Genomic DNA, 19,216 nt, shown 5'->3' with positions numbered 1-19,216 from the left:
TTTAAACTCTACCACAAATGCATGCGAGACAAAGTCTCCACAGAGGTGGTTGTGTAACTTGCTTTTAAAATTCAAGTAAGAAATTCGGTTTATGGAAAAGCGAGAGTGGTGGTATAAGGGAGACAGTAGAGAAAACGAGGAAAGGAAGGGAGGAGACGACTGATGGACAGGGACATGGCAGGGAAAGAAAGGAACAGAGAAGGATAGTACGGCAAGAAGAGAGAAAAAGAGTGATGGAGCAAGAAACTTTAACAACCCTACTTGAAAAACCACACTGGGACGTACATATAACCAACAAAGCCAGGAGAAAGTGAATAGGCCAAATAAATCTGTATGGGCGACCGCAACGTGTGTGTGTGTTATCTGTCATACTCCCAGACTGAAGTATTATTCTAGAGCAAACAGAGAAGAAAGTTCTAGCAAACAAACTCTACTTGTAATCAACAACACAAACACACACACACTGACAAATTCAGGATTTCATTTTATATTCAGTTTAGGTCCATTTTAGTTTTCTGAGCTACTGGCAACATCAATTTTGTTTCTTCTTCTATCTTATCTAGACTTTCTGCAGGTACTGTAAAACTTCAATTAATAGCCTAGTCACTTTTTTGGCCTGGTGTGACTACACACTTTGACAAATATGCAGGTCTCAATTAGACACCTGGTCTGGTTTTTATAGAAGTTCTCTAAATGTATAGAAAACCTCTTAAAGCCCACTGGGTTACACTCTTGAGGTAGTTTTAAGCTGCTTAGATCACGCATACAAATATAAATGTTTAAACTTTTGTCAATATGGACATGCTACACACTGTTAGATTGAATAGATTGTCCACAATTCAATTGTTCAGTTCATTATATGGAAGCAATGAGCACCCACGTCTAATTCATTCATTCAGCAATTTCGGCATGATATGGTAGACTTCAGAGGTGAAAAAGAAGTGGTGACTCCATTCCTTAATTATTAAAATTCTTTTAGACCGTAAGTGTCCACCGATCAAAAGATTCAAGATGGTTTTTCAAAAAAAATTCATCCAAGTTAAAATAATACGCTAACCTTTGGCTTTCATACTTTCTACAGTAGTCTCTCTCTCTCTCTGTGCATGTGGTTGGCCTTGATACGCTGTCTCTCAGAGCTAGACCAAATAAATGATTCATAAATGATATGTTATCCAATGTATGTTATCCTAACTTTTACACAACTAATATTTATACTGGCTTAAATAAAGAACTTGATAATAGCCTATTTCCCATCTTTGCTGAGCAAGAGTTTTTTGCCAAAGGAATTAAAGGCGTGTCCCAAATATAGGCAGGGTGAGTTCAGTGACTGAAGCAAGTAAAAGCCCGGGCAAATAATTTATGTTTTACAGTAGTTTGTGTTTCCATTTAATATTAGTTTTAAAAAAATAAAAATAAGGAATATAAAATGTTGAAAGAATTAAAAATTTTGTATCAAGGTTGCCCCAGTATCTTTCAGAGGTGGGTGTTAATCATGCACACATTCCTGATACAACAGATAGTATAAAGTCTTTTCATCTTTTCATGTTCTTTGATTGCTGACTGCGCTGCCCACTGCAGTGTGACGTTACAGTCCGTTGGCTAAAACTCTCTTTCTTTAGTGACAATCCTAGATAGATAAAGACCGCTCAGATTCTCACACAGACTTGATTCTAAGGACAATGTCTGAATGTTATGGATGAAACTCTGAGGGTTACTTATCTGATGATACATACATTTAACAGAAGTAAAATGAAGCAATGGTAAACTTTGTAAAAAGCTTAAAGTAGATAGTGAGTCAAGCGTATGTTCAAAAAGTGAAGTAAAGTTTTTCACATACATTTGTTTTAGTTTTGGATTCCATTACTCATAATGGGTTAGTTTCTGCATGCTTTATGTGCATGAATGTGTGTGTTTGCCTGGATAAGCCAATAAAGTCACCAACAAATAAAAGCTAGACAGCACAGTGTGTCAACGCTGCTCCAGGGTTTGTTTCCTTATTGTTTGTCTTACTTGCTCTGCAATGCACCAGCCTCTGTTTGTTTGTGTGTCTATGTGCAATGTTTCTGGGGTAATTCAAACAGGTGAGTCTAAGGTAAGATATAATCTTAAAAATGTGGATATTAATGTGTTTATAACAGCAATATGGTAAATAATTATAAATATTCAAATCTGGTTTTTCATTAAACATATTTTTCTGTAAGCATAATTGTCTTACTATGAGAGGGAAAAGCGGCTGCATCTATTCAAAGATATCACTGATTTTAGCATTAGTGAATGCTGAATATTTCTTCTGCAGGACAGATCTATGAGACCGTCATGGGGAATTAAACCTTAATTGTGAAAGATTCTATTTTCACGGTTTTAGATGGTAACCTTACACAATGAGCTACTTCAGTAAATATCAATCATGTTACCTGACACCTCTGGGATACCTATATTGTTGGAGAGATGTCTATTTCTAATTCCAAGAGGTGAACATTTCCTAATTATCTCTTTGTCTGCTTTGTGGTCTCCTCACTTTGCTTTCCTGCACCTCTTTCCTGCTCTGCCACTCTTCCCTGTTAGCCTTCACTTTGTGAGCTACGTTGTCTTGGTACATATCCAACAGGAGAACAATCATTGCCCTAACAACGTGAAATTATCCCCTCCCTCTCACTCCCTGTGTGTCTTGTTCTCTAGTGCAGCTGCTTGGAAGGTGAATATGGATCCAGAAAGAGCCTGAGAGAAAGAGTTCACGCTCCAGCAGCTTTAACTTATTCTCCCCCTCTCCCTTTATGTGCCACAAATGCACAGAGATAGAGCTACCTCCATCTTTGCCCTTTTTCTTCTGTAGCATTATCAGTGACATGTCGACCCTAAACAGATCGATGGCAAAACTACTTTTAATTGGAAAACACAAATACACCCAGACATTTACAACTAAACACATATAAAGTAGTTGGCTTAAAAGCTTTAGATCTTGCAGCCTTCCGTCGATATAAACAACCCAGATAAGAGTAACTACGACACAGAGCCATAAAACAACCCTCATCACTCTTCTTAGACCATAGAAGATGTTACATCTCAACTTTGATAAGTGCCATTCGAAAGATGAAATATAGGTGCCAAGAAGGTACAACATAACTATTCCAAACCACCTATGTTCCTTTTTACAATTTACTGTTAATCATCATGTCAAAGCTCTGTAGTGACAAATTAAAATTATGAAGGTATTAAACCCCCCACTTTTTTTCTGCTGGCTCCTTGGGGATTTTATATGTTTTTTCCCACACTTCTTTGTTTTATTGCTATGCAAATAAATGAACTCACAACATAAACAAAAGTAGTTTTTAGGAGCTGAAAGAACAATAATTGAAGGCAGGCAACCATTCTGTGTACAAAAACTTCATAATGTTTTCAGTGTTTCTAGAAATCAAACAGAAGCCGAATGACTCTATGGGAAAAGACCCAGGAGGGACCAATCTGCTGTATGTGATTTCAAAACTTGCTGGTAGATGTGAACAGATGATTACCAAAAATCTAACTATTCACTATAAATATTGTGCTTTCCCAGATATACTGTAACTGCTGTTCAACTAGTATGAACCAGTGTCAATGCATCAGAAAAGTGTTTTGTTTTTTTAGTAAGACATGTGGAAGAAATATGGAATGTAATACTTGCATATTGGTGTGATGAAGCATCACGTTGTCTCACTACTTTAGGTTTAACTCCTACCACATGCACAGACTGGCAAAGGCATTGCATCCTCTACATTCTTGCATCTTTTGTATTAATGTTCAAGGACCAACCCAACCAACTTCATTTAAATGGTCTGGCAATGTCTCCTAAGTTTTCCTTTTATTCTCAGAAAGCACTAGAGGGGGAGTCGTGTGTGGGGAGTATACTATTATTTATTTATACCTTACTTATTTTTATCAGTAGATTATACATCTACTGGGATCTGGAATTGTGGACAAGTGATGCAGAATGACACAAAAAAAAAGGCAAGCAGCTACATATGCATTACATTGCAAACCAGGTCTTTGCTGTAGGTGATGCTTTTATGTGGAAATTTCTGTAGAGCCATCCATGTCATGAGCACATGAAACATTTGCATTGGCAGGTGCCTGTTTGATAACTTCAACATCAAACCGTTATTCCCATATCATTTTAGCTCCATCTAATCTAGTTTTTTATGTTCTCTCAAAATGCCAGGGATAGTTGCAGCACATTTTGTGCAGGGCAACTTTCAGTAAGTGAGAAGGGTTCAGTGATTCATTGGGGTATAAAGTCTGTGACCTTGTGGTTATGGGGTGATTTCTCAACCCTCTAGGCCAGCAATAACAGAGGAACACACCTGAGCACAAACCTGCCGTTGCAGTATGAATCGGTGCCTGCCTGTGAATTGGTTTCTGACTTTTCTAGCGATGACAGAGATAGCGCAGGAAACAACAAACACTGACACATTATTTGCACATTCCCGCACAGACACAATTTCGATCTTACCTCTGAAGCTAAATCAGAAAAGCTTTTCTGTAATCCTCACAATAAGACTCCTTGTCTCTATCTCTTGCTCTCCTACTCTCTTGCCCATATGTATTCCACGCAAAACTTGACAGAGAAACACAGGAAATGAAAAGGCAGACAGAAAAGCAGGTACAAGCACATCATGGGGAAACACGGATTAATAAGAGAATATTCTAATGAGGTGTCTGGTATTATTTAGAAGGAAATGAGTAAATGTTTTTCACCCACTTTCACCCACAAATTTGTCAGCAGTGGAGGAAGCCGTGGAGAAATACGGGAAATGAAAGACTGAGCAGGTTCACACTACAGGCACTACAGGTTTAAAGTGATAAAGTAGTGTGGATAAACATTACTGTAGTGTTTAGTATTTTTATTTTAACTGTTAAAAAAGAGAAAACATGACGGGTAGGATGACGCAAAGGGCTATGAGGTCGGATGGATGTTAGGTACTTGGCTGATTAATTTTGCTTTGCAAGATGTTACATTAGCGTGTGTGAGAGAGTCTGTGTGAGCATCCACAGAAGTTTGCATGTGTCCACAGCATCTTTCTCTACTTAAGTTCATGATTGTGTCAGTATGGCAACATTTGAATGCACTTACATACAAGCCATGCCCCGAATACGCAGCTGGCCAATCACAGCACAGTATAGGTCTCGCTCTAACTGAGGTCCGACGCTTTCATGGTTGGGCTCCATTGACTCTAATGTAAAAGGAGTCGTTTTCTAGCTTTCTTTTGCTGTATTTTTACAAGTTATGGTCAAACACTGTTCCTGTGGTACTTGTAATAATTAAAGTCGCTACCCAGAGAGGTTGAAAGGACAAGTACGATTTATTCACTTACCAAAACCTAAAACAAATCCAGAAAAATATAGGCTGTGGATTGTTCCTAATATAATGTTCGTTAGCTAACGCTAGCTAAATTACTACTGATTGTTATGCTATATAGTCCTACTGTTCTGCTTTTTAATGATTGTAATAGTGAATAGAGACCAAACCAGCTTTAAAGGAACAGTGTTAATCCCTCATATTGTTGTTCTTTGTCTCAATTGTCAGGTGATGTGCTGTTTCACTTTTACTCTGTGATCAGTATGCTTTAGCTTCTGTCTTTATTTTTTTCATGTCAGTTTGGCAGCCTGAATACTACCTTCAAATGTATAATGCAAACTTTTTGTTTTATTTATTTTTTCAAAAAATAGACTATTTCTCCAAGGAGTGCAGTTAAAGAGAGTGGCAGCGCTGTTATAAAAGTCCAACAGGTTCGACAGTTTATCGAACTTAACTAAGGGGGGCGTGGCTTAGCGAAGGGTCAAGTGCAAAATTAAGTGTTCAGATCTTTTATATAAACAGCACTTTTAGGGGTAAAGGTAACTTGAATGGTTAAAGAATAACATCTATAGAGCAAAATCGCTATTTTGGAATCTATTCACCAAAAACCAGTGTATATGTAGAGCTTTCCAGCAGGTATAACTAGTGATTTACATATATATATATATATATCACAAATTATGGATGTTATAATAATATTAATAATAATAATAATACATTTTATTTGTAATGCACTTTACATTTAAGACAAACCTCAAAGTGCTACGGGAAGATCATAAAAGCAAGGTAAAAACATCAGTGTAAAATATAGATAAATAGTGCAACGACATTATTGTGCAAGGTTAAAACTCATAAGTTCTGCTAAAAAGAAATTTTTTTAGTCCTTTTTTAAGTCTCAATAGTCTGTGGTGCCCTCAGATGGTCAGGAAGGGCGTTCCAAGTCCGACGAGTGGCAGAGCAGAAGACATGATCACCCATGGTGCTGAGCTTAGTTCTGGGGAGTAGGAGGCGGTTTGAGTTTTTTGAGCGGAGGGATCGTGTTGTAGTGAGAGGGATGAGTAGTTCTTTCAGGTGGGGGGGGGGGCATTTCCATAGATGCACTGGTGGGTGACAAGTGAGACCTTGTATTCAATTCTAGCAGAAACAGGAAGCCAGTGAAGTGAATGGAGAATGAGTATGATGTGGTTGTACTTTCGCACTTTCATCAGCACTGTTCTGAACATACTGCAGTTTCTGCAGACTCTTGTTAGGGATCCCAATGAGAAGTGCGTTACAGTAATCCAGTCTGGAGGAGACAAAGGCGTGGACCAGTTTTTCAGCTAAGGTGAGTGTAGAACGGAGTTTTACAATATTTCTGAGATGATAGAAGGAGATCTTGCAGAGGTTTTTGATGGGCTTCAAAGGTGAGTTGTGGATCAAATCTTACACCAAGATTGGTGACTCTTGTGGAGAGGGGAATGTCTTGACCAGAGATAGTTATACCGGTTATGGAGGACTGGATGGACTTGATGTGAGGTGCCAACAAGAATTGCCTCAGTTCTGGAGCTGTTCAACTGGAGGAAGTTGTGTTTCATCCACACCTTTATCTCCTCCAGACATGCAGTGAGTGTTGAAGACGATGATGATGTTGGTGAAGCTGCAGTGGGATGTGGGTCAGATTTCATGTACAGTTGTGTGTCATCAGCATAACAGTGAAATGAGACTCCATGGCGACTGATGACGTGGCCGAGGGGGAGGATGTAAATGATGAAGAGGATGGGGCCAAGAACTGACCCCTGGGGGACTCCGCAGGTGACTGTGTGTTGCCGGGACCTTGCGCTACCAAGTGTACTCTGTTCTGTCAGTGAGGTACGATATAAACCAGTTAAGAGCAGTGTCAGTGAGTCGGTGTTGGTGTAGCCGGTTCAGAAGTATGCCATGATCCACAGTGTCAAAAGCAGCAGACAGATCGAGGAGTATGATGAGGGAAGGTGAGCCAGCATCAGCTGCCATTCGTAGGTCGTTTGTGACTCTAACCAAGGCGGTTTCTGTGCTGTGAGCAGAGCGGAAACCAGACTGGAATTTTTCATAAAGATTGTTATGTTTGAGGTGGTCCTGGAGATGGGCGGCAACAACTTTTTCCAATACTTTGGAGAGGAATGGGAGATTGGAAATGGGCCTGTAGTTTGTAAGTGCATCTGGACCAAGGGTGGGTTTTTTCAGAAGTGGTCTGATTATGGCAGTTTTAAGGGCAGATGGAACATTACCAGACTGGAGGGAGTGGTTTATTACAGTGGTAATCAGAGGGCTTAGGGCAGGGGTGTTTGCTTTGAATAGAGCTGTAGGAAAGGGGTCAAGGGCAGAGGTGGTCGGTTTCATCCATTTGATGATCTTCTCGACCTCTTGCTGGGAGATTTCTGAAGCAGCGTAGGGGCTGGTAGACTAGAAGCTACTACTACTAGTACTACTAGGGGCAGGTAGTGTTGAGCATCCAGTAAAGGAGGAGTGGACTGAATCTATTTTTGTTTTGAAAAAGGCCAGGAAATTATTACAGTGCTCTTCTGTAGTTTCTGTGAGTGGGGGGGTTTGTGGTTTGAGAAGATGATTTATGGTGGAGAACAGCTGCTTGGAGTTTCCGGGACTGTTTCTGATGATGTTTGAGTAGAACTGTGACAGTGCCTCTGTAAGTGACTTTGAGTAGTCCTTTTGGTGTTCCTGAAAAGCTTGTTTGTGCACAGTGAGACCTGTGGCATTGTATCTCCGCTCGATGGCACGCCCAGAAGCCTTCATTTTCTGTAGCTCACCGGTGTACCAGGGGGTTGATCGAGAGAAAGTGACTGTTCTGGTTTTGACCGGGGCGTGGAGATCCAGGATACTCCTGAGGGTGTTGTTATAATAATCCACTGGGTCCATGGCTGGTAAATAGTTTACAGAAAGGAGATGCTGGAGGTCGGATGCCATAGTCTCTGGGTTGATGTTTTTTAGATTTCTGAAGCAGATTTGCCGTTTGGCATAGCATACTGTATAGCCTAGCTGTATAGCAACAACTGTTGCACAAAGGATTTCGATCAGAGAAGCGGCGAACAAGCAACGCCAGCTTCCTCTCCAACCAACAGCTCCATTCCACTCCAGAACTTATTATTATGTTCTGGGGTATTCAAGAAAATAAATGTGTACATTTACCGACTTATTCCAAATGAAGGCATTATGTTATATGTTATATTCTTACTAGGTTAAAGGTTTGTTTATTATTATTCCTGGTCTCCAGACTATGTTTTCTGTGTATGCTTAATTAGTTACAGTGCGCAGGCGTTTCGCCTTTGGGTTTCATTTTCATTTAGTTGATGATCAGGACTGATACGCCTTGCCGATGAGTGATTATAAACTAGCATTGCTAGTAATTCAGATCAAAAATTAATATCACATGATTGTGTAATTTTATTAGTTAATTCTGGTGTTTGTGTTTTCATTGCAGGTTTACAACCTAACATAACTGACTAACGTCAATAATATCCAGCTAACAGGCTAGCGTAGCGGTAGCAATCAGGCTACCTAGTTTGTGGATGAGTATTGTGTATGTGTGCGCAATAAAGCTCATAATGTGACTCGAGTTGTATCCGCCGTACTTGTCCTGAAACCCTTCCAGTGGGGAGTTTATTGAGCTATAGCAGGTAGCTCAATAGAGAACTGGACAGTATAACTCACCATTGAAGTTGACAGCACGAATGTAGCTGAGCAGCTCTTTGCCGTCGATGTTGTTGGCCATGCGCGGGCAGAGGCCTGGGTATCCATAGCAAAGCTCCCTGTGCATGCGGTGCAGAGCATGGGCCATGGCGTACACCGCATCCATCACAAACTGAACCTTCCCTTCTTGTTCGTAACTGGAATCACGGCCAACTTTTTCTAAACCTGAAAGAGTATACAGAGCAAGTGATTAGATGGGAAAGGAAGAAAATAAGAGACACACCACATCATTTCTACGGGAGCCATTTTGAATTTAACTCACAATCAGGATAGGGCACTCCATCCGGGACAGTAAACACAGCCCAGCTACAGTATGTTCTAATACTGCGTATTATGTACATCATAACAAGGTCTGGAGTGTAAACAATCAAGCAAAGTAGAAGAAAGTAGGAGGGGTCTAGCTGAGGGAGAGGTGAAAAAAAGAAGTGAAAGGAAGTCCACCAGGTAAAAAACAAAAAGGAAAATTGGGGTGAAGCGAAGAAAAACTTTAAAGGGGTAAAGAGGGAAAAAAAGAGAGATGAAAACACCGAAAAAGAACTTGTGCAAGGCAGGCTGGCCATCAGACAGGAAGCAGGGCACTCAGCCTGACAATGACAAATAACTCTCAGTCCATTCTCACCCTGGTAGCAGAAGTTTCATAAGAAAGAACAACATGTTCCTTTCTTTACATCTTCTGAACCACTGATAATGGCATTTTCTTGTATGAGAGAAAGGTAAGAAAGAGTTCAGAGAAGACAAAATATACTTTTTGTGTCCTCTTTCTTACCCATGTCACATGGCTGTACATTGAGGGCTATTTATGCTACAAATTATATTGTATACATTTGACCAAATATACAATGTAAATTTTACTTGTTAAAGTACTTGTAACACTTGGATACTCTCTATTGTTTCTTTGCTTTTGTCCTTTTTCTAAAACTATGTGGCTTATCTTATTACTGCATCCTAATTAATTACTCCAGAGTAATGTTTAGGTTCATCAATTAGCGAGAAAACAAATGCATATTTTCTTGTGGCCTCCATACTTGTTTATGCCCAGTACACATGCATACGCACACAGACCCACTCATACACAAATACGCAAATAACCTTCTAGTTATGATTTATTGAGAGGGTTTTATGTAACAACTCATTAGTAAAACGAGCTTAAGAGAAAAGAACAAAGTGAAAATAAAGCCTCCTTGATGCATTAATGTGAGAAATCGGTAATTGATAATGAAATGAATTTCCTGTTTTGGAACTACTATAGGAAGTCCAAACATCCTACATATATTATCGTACTTTTATCTCCCAACTCTATACTGATGTATATTTCGTTGTTGCTTGTTATCCTGTCCTTGTCTTATTTCTGCCTGATTCTCTCCTCCTCTCCACTCCCTCTGTCTGTCATTTTCTCGTATCCCCTCTCTACTGTCTTTCCCATGGCTTTTAATCACCCCCATTTCTTACAAGTAGCAGTCACCTTCAGGCAACACAATCTGAATCAAAACCTGTCTGAGCTGAGTTGAATTAACAAGACCAGAGGCCTTTCAATCAATATGAGAATCCACCAGGAATTAATGGGGTCCTGAGAATGAAATCCAATCCACAGTTATAGAAGGCTGCTGGGTGTTTTGTATGCATGTCTGTAGTTGTGTGTTTGTTGCTGTTGGTGGTGATGATAGTGGTAGTGGTGTGTGTGAGAGCCAAGTTAGTCAGCATTGTTACCATGCCATGTTGTCCAACCAAGCAGCTGATCATTATGCTGGTTAATAATGGAACTCTTCTCAATCCCTGGATAGCAGAGCTGTACAGTACCTATAAGTATGTGTGGGTGTGTATGTGTGACAGAGAATGAAAGACGTAGACAAGCAATAGAGCCTGCAGACGAAAGTACAACTCTCTCTCTCTCAATGGTGAACTTTTATTCAGCCTCACACACTCACATTACTGTCTCTGTCAGATGCAACATCCTGTATGGTAGGATCTCTGTTTTTTTCTCTGTCTCTGTGCTTTCATCCTTTTCCAGGGGGTTAACACAGCACTTATTCTGCTGCAGCACCCTGCTTCTTATTCCTCCTTGCACACTCTCCCTCATACTGGTGCCCAGTGAAACAACATTCTTCTGAGTTGAAGTGCAGCTCTTTTTCAGCCCGTCCACAGATTCAAATCTTTATCTTATGACTGCACATAACTGGCTGTAGCTTCTGTAGTTAGTTGTGTTAAGGCAATACAGTATTGATTTCATGAGCACACGCATGGTGGTGATCCAGCAGGCCGTGGTCTGAGCAAAATGCATGTTTGAAAAACTATCTGCTAAAGACAGCAGACTGAGGGTCAAAAATCTATTAAGTTGTTTCTTAGTTCCAGGCATTAAACAGCAACTTGCTGCTCATCATAGTTGGCCAACATGCTGTTTTGTGTATCACTGCCTTTAATTTGACATATCATTAGAAAACCAGCTGCACTAGTGACAGTAACCTTTATTTATCCAGAGAAGGCATGCACCTTTTGGCCAACAACTTGCTCGACATTCATAATTACACACATTCACACCTCAGTAGCTGCTGAGCGACGCGAGAGCTCTTCTCATTAACTTCTAAAATTCTGGCCACAAGCCCAGGCAAATCTATATTTAATTGTCTTTATTTCCTAACAGTCAATAACAAATTGTATAGTGTAAAATAATCTTTAGTTTGTTTTTTTTTTGGGTGCACATGGATCTCTCCTTTTTTTATTCTGATTTTGAAATGTAGTGTATCACTGTTTTTATTCTAACTTAAAACACATTTTAAACCACAACCTTTAAATGTTGTCAGGCTAATACATGTCAAACAATACCACTAAGGCCAAAAAGTTTTCTTAGAGGTTTAAGTCTTGTCGTGCCCTGGGGTTACTCTGGTAACAGCCTCAGTAATGTGATTGATGCTACTTAGCTCAGACAAAACCCTTTGTGCAGCAGGGTGAGGTGAATACTTTACTGGACAACCCACTGAGTCTGGTGGAAACAAAAACCAATAGAGAAGGGCAGCAATGTGAAGCTAATGCAACTAACTGACTGGCTAACTGCCTTGATGGATCCAATTGGAAGTCAATTTACTGCTCTTGTCACAAATCTCAGGGCACCCGCCTGCCGACACAATGAATGTAGATTTAACATTAAACAAAGAGTTTATTGGAGTCGACACAAGGATGTGTTCCAGCACTAATCTATGCAGAGCAAAAATTAAAATAATACAGATCTACCCTTTACGCTATAGGCTGAAATAATTGAATTGTGCTCTGCATGGATTAAAGCATTTAAACATATTTGCTGTCTTTTATCCCTCTCTGTATTAAATTATTTTATTCACAGCGAGCAAGATGATGGAGGAATGAACTCAGACTTTTGTGTGACATTCAGTTGCTATGGCAGGTTTTGTTGCTATTGCAGTTTATCTCCTTAGTTAGAGGGTTTAGTTACTATGGATTAATGCAGCTTTGTAGCTAAAAGACATAACCTGGACGTCTTTCACACAGAAACAAAAACAGCACTATCTTTGGCAATTAGCCTCCACTGGAGCAGCGTCAAAGGAGCAGCTCCGGGGTCTTTACTGTCTCTACTGTACAGTTTTGTAATGTTTATATATATCTTTTTGTGTTATTCCTTGTTCTGTTTGTATCATATATTCCTGTTTTTAAAAAGTAACACTCCCTGAAAATCTGCTCACCTTGCCCCAGTGATGATTGCTCCAGGACTCTGTGACGTCACTATTGGGTTTGGTTTCAGGTGCAGCAAAGCATACAGGTGAAAGTGGTTTGAAACCTTTAACCAGAGGGCATTACAACTCTTTTTCAGCTGTATAGCAAAATATAAAGAGAACAGAATACTAAGAAGGCCATTGAACAATGCAACTTTTTTCACTTTGCATATGCCAATACAGCATATAACTTGGTTAGTTATTTTTGCACTAAAATTAAAATGACAAAAATTGTGTTTGGCTTTGAATGTGCTTGGTGTGCTCAGACAATTAAAAGTTAAACTTTGACTATCCATTTTATAACTACCTTTTACATAAGTTTTTTCAAGCCAGAAGTCTCTTTAACTTCTAATATAAAAAGCTCAGACAGGAAAGCCAAATGACTTTGCTGTGCTTATGACCATATGGCTTATTGTCATAACACAAACATTTGCAAGCACATAAATATGTTTACGTCCACATTGGCTGATTATATATTTATATGATGAGATATATATATATATCATCTGCTGCATTGCTCACAGTGCATCAGAGCGCAGTGCAGAATGTAGTTAAGGCCTGCAATCTCTAAAACTACTTAAATGATAATGCAGCATACTTCTATAAAACTGAATCACATGAATGTAACACATGAAGGTTAATATGCATAGATATAGATTCAAGCAGTAATAATAAATTATTGCTAGGTAATGTGTGTCTCATAAATCAAAAAGTAATATATATTAACTGTATTTCTTTCAACCAATCACAATCATCCTGGGCAGCGCTAAGCCCAGGATGCAGTGACAGTGCCCTTGCAAAATACTTTCAGAAGATAGCAGAAGGGTAGGAGAATTCCAACTGAAACAGTCAGCCAATGGCAGACTTATAGCCACAGCCTACTTCCTGTGAGCCAGACTACAGTCTCACTAATCAACAGGAGGCCCCTGAGCTGGCTGCATATTGTCCTACCTTAATTACAAACCTAATTATGCTAACAGTCAATAAATAATGCTAAACAAGACATTAATTAGTTAATGCTTTCACTGCAGCGTACCTTTACATAGCACATAGGTGGCACTCAAGTGACACTGTACCCGAAATCAGTCTTTCTAGAATTAAACACTTGCTAACAAGGGAAGGCTTTTAAGGTGGCTGCTAAAGCTTCATCCTTCATGTAAAACACCATGAATTCATATCTGTTGCAATTGTTTCCAATAGTGACACATTTTCATTGCAAGAAAACAGTATTAAAACATCCAGAGAGTCAGTCAAACTGCTCCACTTCACTGTCCATAATGTGTTCAACAGTAATTTTCAACAGCATATGGGTAAAATGCACAGATTCTGTATATAGCCCTGTTGCCTAAGCAGTTAGCTGTTTAAGTTGCTACACACAACTACATTTCCATAGATTTATTGTGAAATGTAGCATGAGACAAAAGTAGTGTATTTATTTTAGTGAAGTATTAATATATTACTGAGAATAGGAATGGACAAGAGAGAAATTGGCTATGCTGCAGGAGGGATTTTCCATATTTTTATTACATTGTCATACTTTTGACTTGACACAACTGGAGTACCTATATTTGAATTTTTCTCATTCGTCGCACATATGACAAACTATTTTCATATATTTTATATGCTAATAATCTGCAAGCTTCCTAATATCAGGTGTAACTGCAGCTGTTCTGGTGATATTGTGAAACTTAGTTTGTGACTGAACTTTGACAGAAAGGATACTTCAATTAAAAATGGTGTATTAATGCGCTGTTAACAAAGGTTACAAGATGCTGTAGCTTCAGTGAGCAACTTGAAAAGACACACTAGAAATGGAATGTAAATGCTCCGTATTTGTACAGCGCCTTTCTAGTCTTTTCGACCACTCAAAGCGCACACTGAGCCTAAGTGCTCAAACAGAAACTAACATTCACACACATTCATACAATTCGGGGTTCAGTATCTTGCCGAAGGACACTTCGACATACAGCCTGGGGGAGCCAGGATTGAACCACCAACCTTCCGATTAACGGCCAACCTGTGTCCAATTCAGGGAAACTTAAAATTCTCTTTTTGTAAGGAGAGACCTGAAGAGGGTATAGCTGCTTTTCAAAATAACCTCAGAATAAGGATGCCGAAAGAGGAATATTGATAAAGGAGTTTGTTCTTGACCTTTTAAAACTGACCCACAAAGACCCATTAGATTGCTGATTACTGTTATTATTTGAAACTAGATTTGTGACCTCATTACATGGAGTCAACATGTATTGCTTGTCTTTCAACAAGCCAGCATCTTTTTCTGATGTATCGGTGTGCGCAGGCTCACTTGTTTGTGTTCGGCATTTGTGCACACTTCCATCCAGAGAAAAAGCACAACAAAGCATTGTACTTTGAGCCATAGATCAACATGTCATGAGATAATGAGAATATCTCTCTGCTGTTCTTATGAGATGTGAACCGACATGATGCATCATTAATCAGCATATTGCAAGAAAACGCAATCCTGCCCTGAGACAGATAAACGACTGGTGCTGTTATGAGTGGTGCTAACTGGGAAAACACTACTGTCTGTGTTTCCCGGGATTGCATCAGGTGTTGTAACCGGAGCAAGGGGTGTGTGTGTGTGTGTGCGTGTGTGTGTGTGTGTGTGTGTGTTTTGTGTGTGTGTGTGTGTGTGTGTGTGTCTAAATGTATATGTGAAAAGTGCACACTACTATGCAGCTTTTATTGGATCTGTCTGCCCGTTGTTAGCCAGTAACAACTTGTCACATCAGTGAAGTGACCCACAAATCTATTCATTTCTTTCCTGCACATAATGTGTGTGAACAGGTGCAAAAAAATCTTTAGCTGAGTCTTTAATATGTGAGTATAATATGTTTTGTACAGTGAAGTCTTGTGTGTGTTCCTGTGTGAAATAAGGAAAGAAGTGGAAGACATAAACAGGGATAACGGTTGAGATGGAGGTGGAGACACAGAAATGCACAGAAATGGATGGACAAAATATTTGTGTGTTAATATGCACTCTGTCTGTCTTGTACACATTACACTCTATTCCATTTTCCAGCCAGCAGCTGCTAAATTAAATTCAGCCTTTCTGCTCAGTGTTAATGACATCAGAGACCACAGGCAGCTTGGTTGGTTGGCTGCTTGGTGAGGGAGGATTTGCATTGAAAACTGGGTAAAAGAATGAGACTTAAACTATGAGAGGCAGAAGTACAGATGAAAAGTGATTTTCATGTCTCATAAAAATCTGTTTTCCAAAAACTGCATGAGGACGCAATCATCTCCATATCTGCCTTCCAGTCATTTTCATATTTTGTGGCTGATTATTTGTTCTTGTTGCACAGGCATGCAGGCCAGGCGCTGTGATCTGATTCTAGATGTGTAGAAAGACGTTACTCATCTTGGTTCTGTTTAATAAAAAGCCACGGGCATGGCAGAAACTTTGTTCAAAAATTATTTTATGATGAAAGTTTTGTTTGAAATTCAGATAATCTGCTGTGTGTAGATCACGACACCTGCCATTACAAATTTGTATGGCGGCAGAAAATTTAAACATTAAAGTCTCTAGATGAGAAAAGATAAGAGTTTTATAGCCGGTACCCAGTACTGTAAAGAGATCTCTGAAGATGAAGTCATGGTGGCATTTTTTAATCATTATTCAAATATGAAACTGCATTTTATAACAGACCTCTTCAAATATCTCTTAAACTGCATGAGACACCACTTGAATGGTCTAACCTGGCACTTCAACATCAATGCAGAGTTGGTGGTACTATGACTCACACTGGTAAGAACATCAGGATTACTGGAGATGACAGAAGAAGTGAGGAGCTGCAAGATTAATTTGTGTAACAAACTAAAGTCTTGAACACAAACACAGAAAAGTTAACACATTCTTTTTGACCTTCTAAAGGATTCATGAAACTCCAACTTAAATGAAAAATGATTCTTTGTCATTATTTGGCTTTTGAAGCACAGGAAGCTTAATGCTGATTTGTCTGAACAGTGCTGAACAGTCTAACAGATGTTAGATAATATAATAACTTGACAAAGTGCTAAGTTCTTTAAATTAAGTGTCAGTATTATGTAAAATGAAAAAAAAGATTGATTCTTTTTTTCCCCCTATTAATATCAAACTGTCAGAGTGGCAAAAATAATACAACTTTAATGTATTCACTGCCAGATTAAGTAAACAAGTACGTAATGAACTAACTGTTATTAGGACATTAGGACAACAGGAAGGATGTTATTATGTTATGTTGTTGTGATGAACATTCATCAGATGGATCAATGATGAAGGATGCATACATATTTTCAACAACTGTCTACAGCATTTATTTGACCCTGAGATGGTTTTTCACATTTCGACTGATTTGCCTAATTTCTGGCTATTGCGGGCCTGAATTATATGAAAGTTCAAACAAAAAGAAAAAAACAAAATTAAAGGCAGGAGATGCAGCTGTCTTTCAAGTGTTCTTTGTGGGAGTTCCTCACAAGAATTTGAAACATGAATGCGGCAACAGCGTCCTTGCACATACCTGTATTACCACACAACAGCAATGTAACTTTGATAACTTGGAAAAAAAAACTATAAAGCGAACAAAGTGTTCATTAAAACAAAGTCCGTGCAAGTTACAACCATAAGTGAAACAACTTCCTATTAACTGTCAACTGCTAAATCTGAAAGCATATTCCTTGGAAAATTAGTGGCCGTGATATTCAGACTTAAATAAATATGCAAAGCAATCATGATGGTCCTTTAACGTTGAAACACACAGTATAATCACATTCAAATCCAGGAGCCTCCCATTATAACCAGTCTGAAAGTGTTCGTTAAGTGCCTTGCTAAAGGGTACTTCGGCAATAATTTAGTTATTCCAGTTGGTAATCGATGTTCTAATCACAAATCTGTGTCTCCTCCAGGCTTGCAGGCCTTCTTTCTGTAAAGATGCAAACAGCCAAGCTGATGTTGTGAACAAGCCAGTGTGGATTTGTTCATTTTATATCAAATAAATTTGGAGACTCCAAATTCCTTCTCTCTCCCTGAGAGAAAGAGGGGGGGTTGAGATATCAACCCTCAACAGACGGCTGAAGAGACCCTAAAGGAGGGGGTTGAAAGGTTTGCTGTTTTGGGCAGTTCGATCGTAAAACTGGCCGAGATAAGGCTCGGTGCCTGACTGTTAAAATGACAAAGAAACACTAACCAGAAATTAGCTTTTTCCTGAACAGCCTATCAGAACTCTTTTGGAAAGAGGGCAGGAAACCCTGAACTGCCCCTACACACGTAACCATGGTAACTGACCTCCCTCTTTGTTTAATTACCTCACATCAAAGGATATCCTCACTTTCACAGCCAGGCGTGAGGAACTCCAGACGCCAGAGAAAGACACTGCCCTGAATTCCTTAAAGTAAACAAGGAGTACTGTCTCCTCAAAACTCAAAGTATTACCTTGTTTAATTAAATAATCTTTAAGTTACTTAACAGGTCTCTCCACTCCATTTGAGTAGTTATGTTACCATGTTGTTGTTGATATTGTTGTTGAAAAGAAGAATCTAAATAAGTAAATTTTGCAGTGCTTTAATTTTCAGCAAGGATCCCTGACATTTCTTCATTTTATGTTGTAACCAAAGCTTTGTTCCCAACACTTTCTGACACTTCCTTTAGAAACGATATGATAAAGAAATGTCATCCTATACTCATTTAATTTACCGAATTTAATGTTAAATAACTAAATTCCCCAGCTACTGAGCAAGGGAGTGTTTAAAAGTTAAAAAGACAGTTTCTCAGGAAACCGGAAACAAGATCCCTGGGAACCACGCCCCAACAAACAAAAGCAGCGACATGCGCTCGCTCGCTCTCTTGGCTCGTCTTCGCTCTTCCCCTGCACTTCAGCATGCGCTCAGCATGCTCCGGCTCCCAGCAACACCCTAAGAAGTTCGACCCGGCTTGCCGCGAAAATTCTTTTGTTCTATTCAAGCCACACACGCGAAGCGCCGCGAACTCGGCTTTTCCCTCGTTTCCAGCAACTTACTTGCTTTTATTTTCTTTTTTGGTTTTGTTTGTTAAAAGTTATCAAAGTTAAGTTACACAATATTAATTCAAGAACGACGAAGTTCTTTTAAGTTATTCCGTCAGCCACGTGGGCCGTCTTGCCAGCAGTAACCCAAAGGACATCCAAACCAGAACAGCCTAACTGCCAGACCGAGGACAGTCGCCACTGGAGTGTTTTTCTTCATTCACACGGAGAACCCCCGGAAAATTCCCTAGCAGAAAGCCAGGAATCGGCAGCTAGCGTGGGGACCCGTGCAACAGGCCAAGGCAGGCCAACGACACACAGTAAGGCAAACCAAGGCATTCTGTGATCAGTGATGTCCAATAGTCTGTTAATCCATTATCTTTAATCCTTAAACTCATAGCCAAATTTAATTTCCCAGGAGTATCATCTGTTTTCATTAGTTC

General features: G+C 39.4%; 1 protein-coding gene across 1 annotated transcript in view; it reads right to left on the bottom strand.

Annotated features, from left to right (window-relative positions):
* Nucleotides 1-4,485: 4,485 nt before the first annotated feature.
* LOC123984628 (metabotropic glutamate receptor 8-like) overlaps nucleotides 4,486-19,216 on the bottom strand; it is a 282,967-nt gene continuing 268,236 nt past the window's right edge. The window contains exons 7-8 of the mRNA XM_046071612.1: nucleotides 9,017-9,220; nucleotides 4,486-4,591 (exon numbers count right to left, since the gene is read on the bottom strand). Of these exons, the coding sequence (XP_045927568.1) occupies nucleotides 4,500-4,591; nucleotides 9,017-9,220 (296 nt within the window). The 3' untranslated portion in view covers nucleotides 4,486-4,499. The remainder of the gene's footprint in view (nucleotides 4,592-9,016; nucleotides 9,221-19,216) is intronic.

Source organism: Micropterus dolomieu, linkage group LG16 (genome assembly GCF_021292245.1).
Source record: "Micropterus dolomieu isolate WLL.071019.BEF.003 ecotype Adirondacks linkage group LG16, ASM2129224v1, whole genome shotgun sequence".
Lineage (NCBI taxonomy): Eukaryota > Metazoa > Chordata > Actinopteri > Centrarchiformes > Centrarchidae > Micropterus > Micropterus dolomieu.
The sequence above is the reverse complement of the archived record's forward strand: the minus strand, read 5'-3'. Positions and strand labels throughout refer to the sequence as shown.